The sequence below is a fragment of the Aotus nancymaae genome, unplaced genomic scaffold, assembly GCF_030222135.1.
Source record: "Aotus nancymaae isolate 86718 unplaced genomic scaffold, 86718_ANA_hifiasm-v0.15.2.pri h1tg000017l, whole genome shotgun sequence".
Classification (NCBI taxonomy): domain Eukaryota; kingdom Metazoa; phylum Chordata; class Mammalia; order Primates; family Aotidae; genus Aotus; species Aotus nancymaae.
Window position 1 is genome coordinate 6,072,071 of NW_026988429.1, and position 17,093 is coordinate 6,089,163.

The 17,093-nt window shown below is 37.4% G+C and overlaps 1 protein-coding gene across 3 annotated transcripts in view; it reads left to right on the forward strand.

The window, feature by feature from the left end:
- CTNNA2 (catenin alpha 2) overlaps positions 1–17,093 on the forward strand; it is a 1,152,426-nt gene that overhangs the window by 241,775 nt on the left and 893,558 nt on the right. For all 3 annotated transcript variants that reach the window (XM_021670969.2, XM_021670970.2, XM_021670971.2), the window contains exon 3: positions 2,279–2,474. In XM_021670969.2, coding sequence (XP_021526644.1) covers positions 2,279–2,474 — 196 coding nt within the window. The remainder of the gene's footprint in view (positions 1–2,278; positions 2,475–17,093) is intronic.

The window sequence follows — 17,093 nt, forward strand, 5'->3', positions numbered from 1 at the left end:
AGAATTATATTCTTTTTAAGTTATGATATAACTTAATGCCTACCTTTCTAATACTTATATATCTTCTTTATTTTTCTTATCTAATTTATTAATTTGTCCTTCAATAAAACACTGAAGAGCAGTGAAAGGCATTGACAATTATTTATTCTAAACTAATTAAGACCTGAGCCTTTATGGAAGCCCATCCCTTTCTTCCTATTCGTCTCTTTTCCCATTCTTCCCTTTGTTCTCTTCCACTTATGAGTACATGAGAGCTTTTACTAAAGGAAGACTGATTTGCTTCTTTTGAAAGTAATCACATTTTTCTTAGGAACTTCCTGGTAATGCTCCATGTGTTTTTGTTTGTTTGTATTTTGTTTTGTTTTTTTCCATAAGACTGACATTTTCTACTGGCTTGCTATTATTTGTGTCACCTGAACTGTACCTAATGCAGTAACACACAATGTGTTGGGACCTTCAGGAAATGAATCCATGATATATATTTTGGTAGAGTCACTAGCAATATAGCAGTTTTGGTAGAGTCACTACCAGCTTCTACTTCTTAAAAATGTCAATTTATCTAAAACTAATAGCTCTCTCCCTCCTATTTTTTCCTAATTTGTGAAGTCTAAAAAACAAATAATGAAGCATCTTAGAATTGTGTATAAAATGAGAATAAATCAGATCTCAGTGCGAATAAGGAGTTTTTTCCTCTGATAAAAAGAGCCTGGCCTAAATACAGATGGTAGAGATGGTTGCTGTGTTTGCTTAGGGCACTTACGTGCTTGTTTATAGGTATTGGCTGTACTGGGGAGTTGAGGTTCTTGGAAGAGTAGTGTGTTTATGTGTTAGAGTAAATCTTCATGAAGGAGAACACTGCTGCACTTCAGAAAAGCAATCTTCGTGACAAGCTTTTTTTTTAATGGTTGCCTCATGTGGGTAGCACTGAAAAGATTACATATACATTTTACATCTAAACCACCATTTTCTGATACTCTTATTTTTAATGATTTTGCCATTTTTTAGGGTAGTGTTTGTACTTAAATGGCCTTATAGAATCTTCCTTAAATTCACTGTACCCAATTATTTAGCAATCAAAAGAGGGCTGAATATGACAGCTTCCAACACTGCACTAACCACCTCTTAAGTATTGATTCTTCCTGTACACTTCATCTTAGTTTACATTTATTCAATCCTTTTTTTTTCTTTCAGTGTTATCTCTTTCTCTATAAACTGACTGGATATTAATTGTGACTTTGAGTAATCACTTTAATTGCTCTGGGATTTGGAGTAAACATCAGAAGTTAACTGCATTTGAAACTCTTTGGTAGACTGGCTTTCTTAATAACCTCCAATAACATCTTAGTCTGCTAACCAGGATAAATTATCAATGAAAATAAACCATAGAACCTACATTCTTGTGAAACTGATAATATACAGCAGTAAACATGAGTGGCAACTTTTGCTGAACAGAATATGAACAGTTGCATTCATTTCCCCTGCAAACTTCTCAGTGGTAGAAAATGAAGGTTCAGAAGTCTATAGTAGATAACAGGTTGCTTGAAAGATATTATAGCTCTTTTAGCAAATTAAATAGCTAGAGATAACAGTGTTAAAAAATGTTTGGCAGTTGAGATATGTGTCCAAATTATGATACTTAGAAAAAAGAGCGATAATAGATTCAAATCTAATTATGATTCTAGAAACTTTAGCTGGTTAACATTGAATCTGAATCATTTAGTCCCCTCATAAAATTTGCCATTTTATTTATATAAGATAAAATTCTAAATAGCAAAGATCTTCAAACGTCCTTGGAAAATAACACATAAGTATTGGGTGTTGGCTACTCATTATTTATTAATTGCTCTTTCATCTTTCCCCTGACTTACAGGGCTCAGCACTGGATGTTGGTTCTCCTAGCTCAGTAGTCAGAGGTACTTCCATATTTGCTTTGCTTTCTTGCCTCCCTGTGACTGGGTACTCCAGGGGGCACTGTTCTTGTCACTCTGTAAAAGTGAGTGAACTTGAAACTTTGAGCTACTGGCAAGTATGCTCTTTCTGCTTATTCATGTGCTTTTGTTTTTCTACGGGAAATCAATGATAACCATTTATTTGTATGCAAATTCATATAATTCCACACTTTTCTTGATAAAGCTATGTGATGAGGCTAAGTGATGTGCATTCATGATTTGATAATGAAACCCCATGATTTATTAGAGAGATTTAGAAATTATGAGATAACATGACATTTCAAGACAGTTTTGCAAAGAAGTTTTATAGTTTTTCTTTTATATTTAAGGTGACTACACTTGTCAACACAAGCAACAAAGGCCCATCTGGTAAAAAGAAAGGGAGGTCAAAGAAAGCCCACGTGCTAGCTGCCTCTGTAGAGCAGGCCACTCAGAACTTCCTGGAAAAGGGTGAACAGATCGCTAAGGAGAGTCAAGATCTCAAAGAAGAGTTAGTGGCTGCTGTAGAGGACGTGCGCAAACAAGGTAGGCAGAATGATATTATTGTTCAAGGGGGATCTATACTGATGTGCAAACAATGACCTTTTCTTTAGAATCAGTGGATATTTACTCAAAGAAGAAGTCTTATGTTTTTTTCCTTTCTGTCTACACTTGTCGTTTTTAATGTTGCTGGACGTGGTACCGAGAGATGTTTTCATTGTTGCAGTATGGTACAGCTACAAACACTCCATGTCTGCTGTGACTTCAGAATCTTCAAGTTGTTTTTTCTTGTGTTCTTTCTAACACAATTGAAAACAGACTTTGTGTTAAACTCAGGCTTTAGAGAGAATGGGATGGGAAGACCTAACATTTATAGAGTCATTTTAAAGTCAGGATTTTATGGTTGAAAGGGGAGAGGAATGTAAAGTACTAAAAGAGAGTTATTCTTATTTTTCTGAGAGTCCCAAATTCCTATTTTTAGTTCACAGATTTCCTCACAAATGCAGCTAGCTAGCCACCCATTAATGAATAAACTATCTATCTTTATCTATCTATCTATCTATCTATCAATCAATCATACTGTTTATTTGGCATTTTAAATTTTTTATTTGTATTAAAATATACAACATAAAATCTTAACTATGGCCAGGCGCAGTGGCTCACGTCTGTAATCTTAGCACTTTGGGAGGCCAAGGCGGGTGGATTGCCTGAGCTCAGGAGTTGGGAGATCAGCCTGGGAAACATGGTAAAACCTCGTCTCTACTAAAATAGAAAAAATTAGCCAAGAAATAGTGGCATGCACCTGTAGTCCCACCACTCGGGAGGCTGAGGCAGGAGAGTTGCTAGAACCCGGGAGGCGGAGGTTGCAGTGAGCTGAGATCTTGCCACTGCACTCCAGCCTGGGCGACAGAGCGAGACTCCGTCTCTGAAAAAACAAAAAAATCTTAACTACTTATAAGTATACAGCTCAGTAGTGTTAGCTATATTCATATCGTTGAGCGACCAATCTCTGTAACTATTTCATCTTGCAATACTGAAACTCTGTACCCATTAAACTACTCCCCAGATCCTCCTCCTCCCTGAAGCCTCTGGCAATCACCATTCTACTTTCTTTTTCTACAAATTTGACTACTCTAAATACCTCATATAAGTGGAATCATACATATGAGTCTTTTTTTGACTGTCTTATTTCACCTAGCATAATGTCTTCAAGGTTCACACATGCTGTCACATGGTTCAGAATTCCATTGCATGTATATACCACGTTTTGTTTATACATTCATCCATTCATGGATGTTTAGGTTGCCTCCACTTTTTGGCTCCTGGGAATAATGCTGCCATGAACATAGAGATAAAGATATCACTTTAACACCCAGCTTTCAGTTCTTTTGGATATAGACTCAGAAGTGGTATTGCTGGATCATATGGTAATTATATTTTTAATTTTCCAGAGCCTGCTTGCTGTTTTTCGTAGTGGCTACAGCACCATTTTTATAGTAGTGCATGCCTACTAATGGTGCACAGGGGTTCCAGTGTCTCCAAATCCTCACCAACACTTGTTTTATTTTGTGGATCATATCATCATAATTGGTGTGAGGTGTTATCTCATTGTACATTTGACTTATATTTTCCTAGTGATTAGTTATATCAAGCATCTTTTTATATGCTTCTTAGGCATCTGACTATTTTTATTGGAGAAATGTTTGCAGTCTTTTGCCCATTTCTTAATCAAGTTGTTTGGTTTTGTTGCTGTTGAGTTATAAGAGTTCTTTATATATTCTGGATATTAACATCTTATCAGACAGTGATTTGAAAATATTTTCTCCCATTCTGTAGGTTGGCTTTTCACTCTGTTGTGTCCTTTGACACTGAGAATATTTAAATTTTGATGTAGTCCTACTCAGCATCTGTAGTTGAAAGTTCTAAGGGCCATGAAATCAGAACAGACACCTACTCCCAAACTTGGTCTCTCTCCTGCATTTTCTATCATGAAGAATGCAATGTTATCTATTCAGTTGCACGTTGCATAAATCTTGGTGACATTCTCATTACTTCTGTTTTTTTCCAACATAGTCTGTTGTAAAGTTTCCTAGATCTTACCTCTTAAATATCTGTTTAACGGACCACTTCCTGTCTCAGTTATTCAAAAGCACTATGTTTTTCTGCCCCAGGGCCTTTATATACGCTGTCTCTTTCACACATTCTACACACCCCAGCTCAAGGAACACCTTCTCAGGGAAACTTTATCTGACACTGCTGTCATCCTTTTTAATGGGTTCTTTCCTTGTTACTTTTCACGGGATAATTAATTGTGAGGTGATTGCCTTTCATGCCATACTATAAATTCATGAAGGCAGAGACCAGACCATATCTCTTTTGCTAATCATTGATTTTCAATGTGTAGTACTCATTAAATACTTGTTGAATTAATGAATTAAGAGGTGAAATGGATGGTCTCTTCCAATTCTTCTTGCAAACCTACCACTGTATCAGTTCACAGCTGGATATTTAGTACCTGGAAACACCAATCCTCCATCCACACTCACAAATACCATTCATTCCCCATGCTGCCCTCTTCTTCCTCATCCTCTTCTTCCTCCTAAACACTAAATTCATTTCTTTTATACTAATTTAAATTATTACTTTAGTTTGCAATGCTAATTGTGCCACATTTCATCTATTGTGAACAGAGTATATTTGTGTATGTGTTTTGGCAATGTGAAATCTTCTAAGTTTCCAGGTGCATTTGAAAATTGATATTCCTTCTGAATTGCAAATGGACACTTGTTTGTTTTCATGCATCTACAGCCTGGATAGTTGTTTTATTTTTTTGTTTGTTGTGGGTTTTTAGGTTGACTGCTATATAATAAACTGTATGCACTTAAAATGTACAATATGATAAGTTTTGACAAATGCATACATCCATGAAACCATTTCTACAATGAAGATAGCAAAGGTATTCATAGTAGAGGGTGGTTTGATTGGTCCCTGGGCCTCTTTTTAAAGAGTTTGTCTTTTATGATGATAAATTTTTCCCTTTAGTTCCTTCCAAACCTCTTAGGAATTCTTTTGTCATTACAAGTTAGTTTCCACACATTCTGTAGAAACTAATGTTTTCGTTTTCTTGAAGCTTACATGAAATGGTGTTCTTGTGGATGTAATACAATAAACAACACTGTTTTTGGCTAGACTATCCTAGAGGTGTTAGAGTAACAAATTTCTACAGATGCTAATTTAAGACAGCTAACAATGGTTGCTCTTTTAAAGGATATTTTAAGCTTCCTTTCTTAGATTGTCCATTTCTTGTCACACAAAAAAATACCATACCAGAAATGATATGGATAATCTGTATAAAGCTCAACTGCTCCATGCTCCTTCTCTTGAACAGTGTCAAATTCAAGGAAGCATCACTGTAGTATGAAAACTAACCAGAAAAATGGGTAGAAGCCTTTAAAATTCACTTTTTTCACTCTGCAATAGCTCCCATACACTGCATATGCCTATCAGGTGTGAATGGTGCACCTCCTCTCTGTCAGCAAGGTCCTCAGCCTCTTGTTTGAATTTGTTGTCCACAAGCTCTCATCTCCATTCTTTCCATTCTCTAGCACAGCTTATTATTATGCAATCTCCTTTGCTTACCTGGCTTTACCTGATTTTCCTGTTTGCCCATTACCCACATTTTATTTACCGATAAGAGCCCACATTGATTTTCAGAGAGAGGTAGAGAGAAAGGAGCTTGTGGGGAAGAATGTGGAATGAGGCAAGATGTTTAGATAATGGAAACTTTAAAATCTGTTTTCTAATATGGAAGATGATATTCAGAAATTATGGAAACACTGACATTTAGAAACAATAACCTCCTTTAAAATACCTCCAGCATCCATACATGACTTATTTATTGAATGATATGCTGTGGGATCTAAATCTGTTAGTTTTACTATTGCATTGTTTTTGTTTTTATTAAAAAGCATTGTCTTTTTTTTGTTTTCAGCATAAGTAAATGCCAGTTTTCATATTGTACACGTCAATTTTCAGATTTTTAATATAGAACTGTTTTGTTTTTCTTTTGAAGTTTCATATTCATTATAATTACCCAATCTGTCAAGATTATAGACTGAATTATCTATTTAACTATGTTATTATTGTATCCTATATGGCTAAACAGTGTTATTTGAATGCCTTTATTATTAAAATATATATATATATTCTTTTTTAATTCCAGACTGCATGCCAGATCTCTAAGAGTTTTCAGTCTGAGTGGCGACTATATTTTTACCCTAGAATATTCCAGCAGAAGATTTCCCTATATCTGTAAAAAAAGTCTTGGAGTAGGTGTTGTGCTGAACCCCTATGGACTCCAATGGGGATGACACCAGGATCAAGGGACCAAAGTAGAGACTCAGAGCCAGCAAATGAGACATGGAGTTTTATTGGGGGGCTTACCTACAGGGGAAAAGTCTAGTGGCGGCAGGCTGGGCTGAAGAACTACATAGCCCAGTGGTGGCAGACTCAGCACAAGAACCACAACCATTTGTGAAAGGCAGGCAGTTCACAGAGCACTTTCACGTAGCACCGTTTTCCTAACAGCCTTCACCTGGCAACCTCAATTTACCTGAAAACGAGGCCTCCATCCCCTTTATACCCCGTGTTCCACGGGCTGCGCTGGGGGCTCAGATGTTACTCGTAGACAAGAAAGGATTCTCTGGGTTGGCCACTCCTGGATTCCCAAGCTCAGCAAACACATTCCGGTGCATCTGCCATTCAGAGTCGTTCTCAGAGTATGCGGACGTTTTTGCTCTCAGGTATGTTTACATATAGTAGGCTTATGATAGCATTTATATTTAAAAGAAGTACCAAAAATAAGTTGTCTAAAAGAGATTCTAAGTTTTGAAGAGTTTTGTCTTCAAAACTTAGAACTCTGATGTTCTAGACTTTGGTAAAGATAGGATATATAGTTTGGTGTGTGTGTTTCTGCCTGCTTGTTTGTTTTATTATGACTAAAGTCATGTGATATATGCATATTATCTTTCTAATGTAAGTTTAAACTGCATCAGAATAGGAACAATGAGATTTATGTATTTCTTTCTTCTGAAACACTTGGCATGGTCCTCTAGCACATGGTAGATGATATTCAGGAAGGAGTCTTGTGAAATCTACAAAGCATTGTCAGTTTGGTTAAGATATCTCACTTCTAATCTTACTTTGGCAAATAACTAGCTGAAAAGCTAAGTCACAACCACTTTCAGCCTCAGTTTCTCCATTTTTCAAATGCAGACAATTATTGTGTTTACCTCAATGGATTGTTTTACTAAATAAAGTCACAGGGGATCAAATAGACTGAAAACATTTTCTGGACTATGCACTTATTGTGAGGTTCTCAAACTTTAGTGAATACTAGAATCACCTGGGAAGATCTTGCACTCTTTATCTCAGGGCCTTACCCCTCATCAATTAAATCAGAATCTCTGGAGTTGGACCCAGGCTTCAAGATGTTTATAGCTCCTCAGGTGATTTCATTTTACAGCCAATTTAAGAAGAAATGGACTAATCAACCTTTTGCTTATCATCCACACCTAGATTATTTATCCATCCCTGGTAGTTATTTAGTATTTCACATTAGGCAGTTGTTAACAGGTAGTCATTATACAAGGTGTATGAGCTTATTGCTTACTTAGAAGTAGGTTGGTAAGACTTATGTAGGAGATACAACTTGATATTCTATATTAAAATGTTATGGCTAGGTATGTCCTAGGCTAAATGATGTGTTAACAAGTCCGATATTCTGATATTCTGTAGGTATGCAGAAATATGTGTTAAGTATATACTGGGCAGTCAAATCTGTAGGGCAGTTAAGTATTTCAGGAGTTGTGGGAAAAGAAAGGTATATAGCTGAAATTAACAAGGAGGTGATGTTTAAGCTGAGCATTGATTAAAAATTTCCAAAGACTAGCGGGACAAGAATTTCAGGCTTTATCTAATTTTCAAAGGCAAAGAAACAAGAATGGCATTGATAATTGGAAGTTGGATAAAGAAGCCCCTATTTGATGAAACAAACATTTCATATTTAGATACAGTTAGAAATATAAGATGGTCAGGTATGGTGGTTCACGCCTGTAATCCCAGCATTTTGGGAGGCCAAGGCAGGCAGACGCTTTGAGGTCTGGAGTTCAAGACTAGCCTGACCAACGTGGTAAAACCTTGTCTTTACTAAAATATAAAAGTAATTAGCTGGGGATGGTGGCTCATGCGTGTAGTCCCAGATAAGCAGGAGGCTGAGGTAGGAGAATCACTTAAACCCAGGAGTTGGAGGTTGTAATAAGCCAAGATTACACCACTGTACTCCAGCCTAGGCAACATGAGATTCCATCTCAAAAAAAAGAAAGAAATATGATAAGATGATGGAACAGACCCAGATTGGGGAAAGTATAGACAACATGATGAAGGAAGAGAGGCAAGGAGAACAGAAGCTAGCTACCTGGCTGGCTTCTACCCACTTAAATAATATTTTAGAAAGATTAATATGGCAACTTCATGAAGGTTGACCAAATCAGAGAGAAACTGTACCCCAACAGATTGGTTAGGTGTGATCATAATAACAAGGAAAATGAAACAAAATAAGTACTTTGAGGGTCCAGGATTGAGGAGGCAGTTGTGAGAACAGAAAGCAGCTACAAGTTGCAGGCATTACAAAAAAGAACACAATATTTTTCAACTTACTGAAGGGGAGATAAGAGCCAACATTTGTTCTACATTTTTGGCCCTACGCTATTTAATTGAGAAGACTTTAGGAGTGACAAGGGCAGGGGAGAGTATACAGGTTTGGTTTTAAACATAGATGAATGGGGAAGACTGCCTGGCGGAAGGTCAATGCCATGGGGAAATTTGGAAGGACTTGCCAGTAGAGAGAGAAGAGTAGAGGGATGAAAGAATAGTTTTAGAAGAAAGAACAAACTAGTATTAGAAAATGAAATAGAAATAAATTAGAGAGGGAAAGCAGTCCCTCAAAAGTGGCCAGAGAGCAAGGACAGAATCCTAAAATCCAAGGGAATAGGATATTTCTTAAAGGAGATAGTGATCAATCTAGACTCCAGAATGTTGTTGTAATCGTGTCAGGGTGTTCTGAGATTGTGAAGAATGAATGTTGAGAAAATGCTTTGGATTTTGCTAGACAGGTGTTGTTAATTATACTCAAAAGTACATTTTCAGGAAGCTGCAAGGGCAATAGCTAAATGAAAAGAAAGAATCATGCTGAAAGAACAGAATAGATGGTGAAGTAATTGATGTAGGTAGAAATGCTAACTAGACTGTCTTTTGGTTGTCATTGCAATATATATTGCAGGTATTTCTTTTGGCTTCTGTAGATAATCTGGTACCCAACTAAGGGCCCCTGTGTTATTATTTTGTGTGTCTCTGGAGCCTGGCACAATGCCTGCATATAGTGAGCACTTCAGGCATGCTTTAGAAGATCGTCACAGAATGGAAGTAGAGGAATGGAGAGGAGTAATGGAGGAACACTAAGGGCAAGCACAAAATTATAACTGTTTGCCGGCTTGCTTGTTGTTTCCATCCCCAAAAAGAAGTATCAGCGTATATATGAAGAAAGGGAGCCATAATTGTAATACAAAGAAAGAAGGTTCAGGGTTGTGTGAAGTGATACAGAAGGGAAATTCCTTTATCTGGAAAGCAGGTAGGGAGGAAAGAGATCCCAAAAATGTTTTGTAGAAAAGGTAAGAGCAAAAGCAGATTGGATGAAATGATCTCAATTATTTTGAACAAAGATGGAGGTGGTTTTAATGGACCATGGATAGCTGATACTTGACCACTATTGGAGATGTTTTTATGCTTTTTGCCTGTTACTGCCATCTGTGTGGGTCTCCCATAGATTTTTAAGGGATTTTATTTACTGAATACAGCTGATGATTACTCCTTTCTCAGATGCTGCTGAAAAGGCCAATTTTTATGAGGCATAATTTGCCTAAGAATTTTTTATTTAATTCATTTATATGATGTGTAACTGCATCTGCTAGAAATGGGGTGTTCACATATGGTAGTCGGTAATCTTCTTCAATTTGAAATAGATCCAAAAGCTGTGCTTTGAATGATAGGCATCCTTTTTCAAATTTGCTCAATAGGCAAATGGTGTAATGCAGCATTGGTTCTATGCCACAGGACTTACAGAGAATCCTTAAAGCATCTTCTCTGTCATCCCAATATTATATCTCCACATTCTCTTAAGCCATGGAGCAGTTGCTTACATTTCCTGTTGTCATTTGACAACAGCATTCTCATATTGCCCACTCTGTCTGAGCAATGACAAATCAAAACAGCTAAGACATGACTATGCCACCAGAGTGTATTTAGCCAGGGTGTAGATGAGATGTACATGGTCCTAACTCAACACTATGGAGAATCTTGTGGAGCAGAATGACAAGGAGGTGCAGAAGAAAGAAGTAGCTTCTTCGTGGGACCATTTCCTAAATAAAAGTGACAGTCAAGCCATTCACTGCTCATGCAGTATTTTCTTTGTTACGTCATAAACTGAAATGTGATGTGGTATGGTGCTATCAACAAGTTCCACTATTTTCTTTTTTCCTTTTTTTTGTGTTTTTCAAATTGGAGTCTTGCTCTGTTGCCCAGGCTAGAATGCAGTGCCACAATCTCAGCTCACTGCAATCTCCACCTCTCGGGTTCAAGCAAATCTTCTGCCTCAGCCTCCCAAGTAGCTGGGATTACAGGTGCGTACCACCACACCTAGCTAATTTTTATATTTTTAGTAGAGATGGGGTTTCACCATGTTGACCAGGCCAATCTCGAACTCCTGACCTCGTGATCTGCCCACCTAGGCCTCCCAAAGAACTAGGATTACAGGTGTGAGCCACCATGCCTTGTCTCACTATTTTATTTTTATCAAATTGAAATTTATTGAGTAAATGATGACCAGTGGGCTAAGACAGAGAGAGCAAGACTGAGAAAATGTGACAGAGCATGAGAGAAAGGTGTCCTTTCCATCTCTGAGAGGTCATAAGCCCTTGCCTCCTGATGACCTGTTGCCTCTGTGCTTCTCACCCTCTTTGGTCGTGTGGTGTTGGTAAAATGAGAGGACCCAACAGAAACTTCGGGTGATGCCAGCTGTGTGAATTCCTCTGCTGAGAGCTGGTCAGAGGCTGTTTCCCTGACCAGGAAGCTCTCTCAGTCACACAACCCTGCCCCTCCTCCTTTATGTGCCCTATAAATATGTAAAGCAGCACAGTGTGGGGATGGTGGGCATGTCCTCACTCCTGTAGCATTTCCCACAGGGGTCAACCTCTCTAAGAAGAATGTGGGAGGTGGCAGGATCCTGTTACTCCTCAGTGTGTCCTTTTCTCAAGCATCCCAGGCTTTATGTCTCTACTCCTTGTACCCTGAATACTTGAGTCTCCCAGGATATAGGGCTTCCTTTCTGTGCTGTGTGCTGACTCTTCACTGCTGCCTGACTGCCTCTGTAAGGATGGTACCTTAGTTACTGTGTTCTAGTATGGGCTCTTGTTGGTCTTAGGGTAAGATTTCACTCCCGTATGGGGAGAGAGGGGGCTGTTTCCACTGAAGGGAGATACCTTTGGGAAAGAAGGATATTCTAGGATAGAAAATGGGGACACAAGGGGTAAATCCTAGGTAAGAGAGGGAAAGATAACTCATTTATGTTCTCTCTATGGATCTCACTTCATTGAGCCTGGACTCTGCTGAGTGTAGATCCATTACTTTTTACAATGATACTATTCACAGCCAGGTACAATGGCTCATACCTGTAATCCCAGTGCTTTGGGAGGCTAAGGTGGGAGGATTGCTTGAAGCCAGTAATTCAAAACCAGCCTGGGCAAGATAGCAAGACCTCCATCTCTGCAAAAATTACAATAAAATAATTAGCTGGGCATGATGGCACATGCTTGTGGTCCCAGCTACTCTAGAGACTGAGGCAGAATAATAGCTTGAGCCTGGGCGTTTGAAGCTGCAGTGAGCTATGATATAGCCACTGCATTTCAGCCTGAGTGACAAAACAAGACTCTGTCTCTTAAAAAATAAAATGATACAGTTGGAGTAATGTAATAAAGTTCATATGTACTAGATCCAGCAAGGCAGATCTTGAAGTCGGAATGGAGGATGTCTTGCTTCGGTCTGTGAGTGCAGCTGAGCTAGAGAGCTGATGGTGCCCCACTATAGCCATACACAGCCACTCACTGCCCTTCCAGTGGCTTCTCTACCCCTTCCTTATAGAAGCTTCATTTTACAAGTGTTTCTCAGAGTGAAGTTCACAGACCACCTGGTTCAGAATTCCCTGGGTGGGTGTGGGAGGAGTCCATGAAAATTCAAATTGATGAGTCTCGCCACAACTCTAGATTCAGTATGTCTGGGGTGACCCTGTAAATTTTTATTACTAGATAGCACCCCAAGTGAATCTTATGCTTCTAAAGTTGAAGAATCACTAATAGCCTAAGTTTAATACATCATTATCAACATCATTTTAATTACTTTAGGTCTCTTTTCCATGGAAAAGTATGCTATCTAGGAATGAAATCAATTCTTGGAAGGTTTAACATCAGAGGTTTAAAGAAATATAAGAAAACCAGAGATACATACCATGACAAAAAGATAGAAAGAGGTTTGATGTGAAAATATGAAGAAAAATACGTAACTGTAAAAATGTCATATACCTTTAGGATTCATCTTAATGCAAATTTTAACATTTGCAATAGGTTCAACCATTGCATATTTTCTTAAATAAAATATATATGTATGCTAAAATTTGCATTCGCTGGGGGCCCGGGAGTACTCCAGGTCAGTACAGAGACCTTTGTGTGGCTCTTATTGCAGGACATTGGGAGATGATGACATATTATTCTTTCACCTGACCTCCCTTTTTGGAACCCTTGTCTTTTGAAAGTGTTATATTCTTTCAGCAAAAATAACAGCAACAATAGCAATGGTTTATTGTTTCCCACTCCATTTGTAAGAAACTTTGTATATATTATCTCCAAGTCATTCTGTTTTGTCATTTGAAGTATTATTCATATTTGTATAATATGATACAGATACTGATCTCCATGTGCATTGATTGACAAATTCTACAAATATTTCTTGAGTATCTACTATGCACAGGCACTATTTTGGGTGCTGGGAATATGGAATAAAGAAACGGACATTATCTGCCAATAAGAATATTACATTTTGAGATGAGACAGACAAGCAAAATATTAAACAGGGTGATGATTACAGCCTATGGAAGTGCAGTTTAAAAATGAACCAACCAAATGCATGATTCATGAAAAAAATAGATAATTTGAATTTCATATTAAAACTAAAAACTTTGGCAATGAGAAACATAATGCTAAGAGAATATAAACAAGCCACAAACTGCAAGAAAAAATTTATAAATTACATGTTTGATGAAGTACTTATATCCATAATATACAAAGAACTCTTAAAATTCAACAAGATAACCATTAACTCTACTTAAAAATGGGTGAAAGACCTGAACAGATACCTCACCAAGGAAGACATGCAGATGGCAAATAAACATAAGAAGCAGTGTTCAACATCATCTGTGATTGGGGAAATGCAAATTAAACAACAATGAGATTTTAATATATCCTGCTCGAATCACTGAAATCCCCAAAACTGACTACGAAATGCTGGTGATATGCAGAGCAACAAGAGATTTCATTCGTTTGGATGCAAGATGACATAGCCACTTTGAAGGACAGTTTGGCAGTTTCTAAAATAAAACTAAACATAGAATTAATTGCCTTATAACTCAGTTATCACAACCCTACATATTTACTCCGCTGATTTGAAAACTTCTATTTATATGACATCACCTAATCTTGTTTCATTTCCTAAAATAAACTTAGAATAATTTTAAACTTACAGAAAATTCGCAAAGATAATACAGAAAATTGCATATACTCTATACTTATTTGTCACAATTAATAAACCAATATTGATAGATTATTATTGAATAGACCACAATAACAAAAAACCATAATTACAAACCTTTCTGCTGATATGCTTAGCAAAAATGGCAAGAACAAACACAGTATGAATGCCAAACTATTCTTATTTTTAAGTTGACTTGCAAAGAATGGTAAATTATACATCTGTATGAATAAAAATCAGAAATCTAGTTTAGAAGATTGCCAATTCAGGGCTGTTTCTTTTAATACTCTTTTTTGAAGTCTAAACTTACCAGTCTAAGTAAAGCCATTCTTGCCTTTCACAGAAAACATTTAAAGAGGCATACAAGGATATATAAAATACAGAAAGAGAGTAAGAAATCCATGGAAAAGAGAAAAGGCAAATATGGTCGAAGACTCAAGAAGAGTCAGGGGAGTAACTAATGCATATATACGTTAGTGCCTAGGCATCCTGTGCAAACCTGTCCACCTGAGAACACATCCACAGCAGGCTCAATGGGTGGGGCTCACTTTGCAGTAGAGTCCAGGTTCAAATTTCAACTGCAGTTTTTATGGTGCCTGTGCTGTGTGACATGAGAAAATTATGTACCCACTCTGCACCAGCATGCTCATGAGTTCATTAGGGCTTATCTTACATTCATCCCAGGACTGCTGTGCAGAGCAGATGACAGGATGCATGTAGAGTACCTAACAACCGACCTAGCACACCTCAGCCTCGGAAAAACCTGGTGGACGTTGCTTTTATTGCTAACGTCATTATTATTCTTGCTACAACTGGACAGCAGATTGGGCTCTTAAGCATTCTAACACATCAGTTGTAAAGTTTATGACAGAATGATATTTTTAATCATAAAATAAAATGATCTTTCAGATCATTAAGCTACCTTCATTTCATTTGTGATTCACTTTAAGGAAAATTCCTTAAAACATCTGATTTGTGCATAAAATACTCTGTATTACCACATAAAGATAAAGAAACCTGGCTGTCAAGCATTTTCTCTCTAAAAGCTAAGACTATAATTCAATCAAAAATGCATTCGACTTAATCATCTTGAATAAAAACCAGATAAGTTTGTTCAAGATGAAGCTGATTGACTGATGTATTTCTAATTATGATATATGTCAGTGATTTGATGCAAACCAGGCAGTCTTTATTAACTCTGGACCCCTCAGAAACCAAGGCTGGGCAAGCAAGCTTCTAGATGTGATACTTCTTGTTTATAAACAAAACTAATTTCAAGATTCATTTTAAATTTGGGGAGTGCATGCACAGGTTGGTTACCTGAGTATATTGTGTGGTGCTGAGGTTTGGGATACGAGTGATCCTGTCACCCAGGTAACTGAGCATAGTACCCGTTAGTTTTTCAGATCTTGCCCCACTTTCTTCCCTCCTCTAGTAATCTCTAGTGTCTATTGTCACCATCTTTATGTCCATCAGTACTCAATGTTTAGCTCCCACTTATAAGTGAGAACATGTGAAATTTGGTTTTCTGTTCCTGCATTAATTTACTTAGGATAATTGCCTCCATCTGCATTCGTATTGCTGCAAAGGACATAATTTCATTCTTTTTTATGGCTTTGTAGTATTTGCTGTTGTTTATGTACCACATTTTCTATATCCAATCCACTGTTGATCGGTACCTAGGTTGATTTCATGAGTCTACTTTTGAAAAGAAAACAAATAGAGCAAGGCAAGTAGCAACTAAAACCATGCTGAATCTTGTTAGGTACATGTTAATAAAAGGTCCCAGATGACCAGCTCTTTGGAGTGATATTTAGGCAATATGGAAAAATCAACTCTTAAAATTAATTATGGAGATGTCATCTCAGCATTGTGGGGCTAAGCAGACACATTAATCATTAGAAAGTGGTAAACAGAAAGAAATGAGCAGATAGGAAATGCAGAGGCTGAATTACCTCTTCTTAAACTAAACATCACAGTGCTTGGCACTGTATGCCTACTCTTTTGTTCCCACAGTTAAAAATGAATGAAAAGCCACTTCTCCAAAAGGCTGATCCTTCTACTGGAGCTCTTGGTCCCTTGCCATTTTTTGAGGACCCTGCTTGGGTGATTCACCTAATCTCAAATTATCAGTTTCTTCCTGTCTGCTGGCACAGTCCAAATAGCATGCCAACATGTTATATGTTAAAACAAAGAAAGAAACCTCACCTGTTTGCAAATCCCTCCAACAAATGCCTCGTTTTTCTACTTTTTTGAGCAAAACTTTTCAAAGAATGATCCATACTCACTCATTCCATGTCTTTACCTCACAGTCACTTAAATTCTTTTTATTGTGTAATATAATTTGTTCAAAACAACATGAGAAATTACAAGAATACCAGTATGCAGACCACTCTGCTTAAGAAATAATGTCTTGCTAATGCAGTGGAATCTTCTCTGTGTGCTTTTCATGTCTATTTCCTTCCCTTCCTAGCCCCACTATCCAACCTCGGTCAGAGAACCACAATCCTGAATTTGGTATCCATATTTCTCATCATTTTATTATAAAAATGTTCAAATGTACAGCATAGTTGAATGAACTTTACAGGGAATACCTGCACCTGCAAAACCAACATCTAAATCTGGGATTAGCATTTTGCTGTACTTGCTCTACCACAAATCTATTTCCCATAAGTTTAAAATGTATTTGACAATTTCGGAGGTCACAGTGGGTAGATCACTTAAGGTCAGGAGTTCAAGACCAGCCTGGCCAGC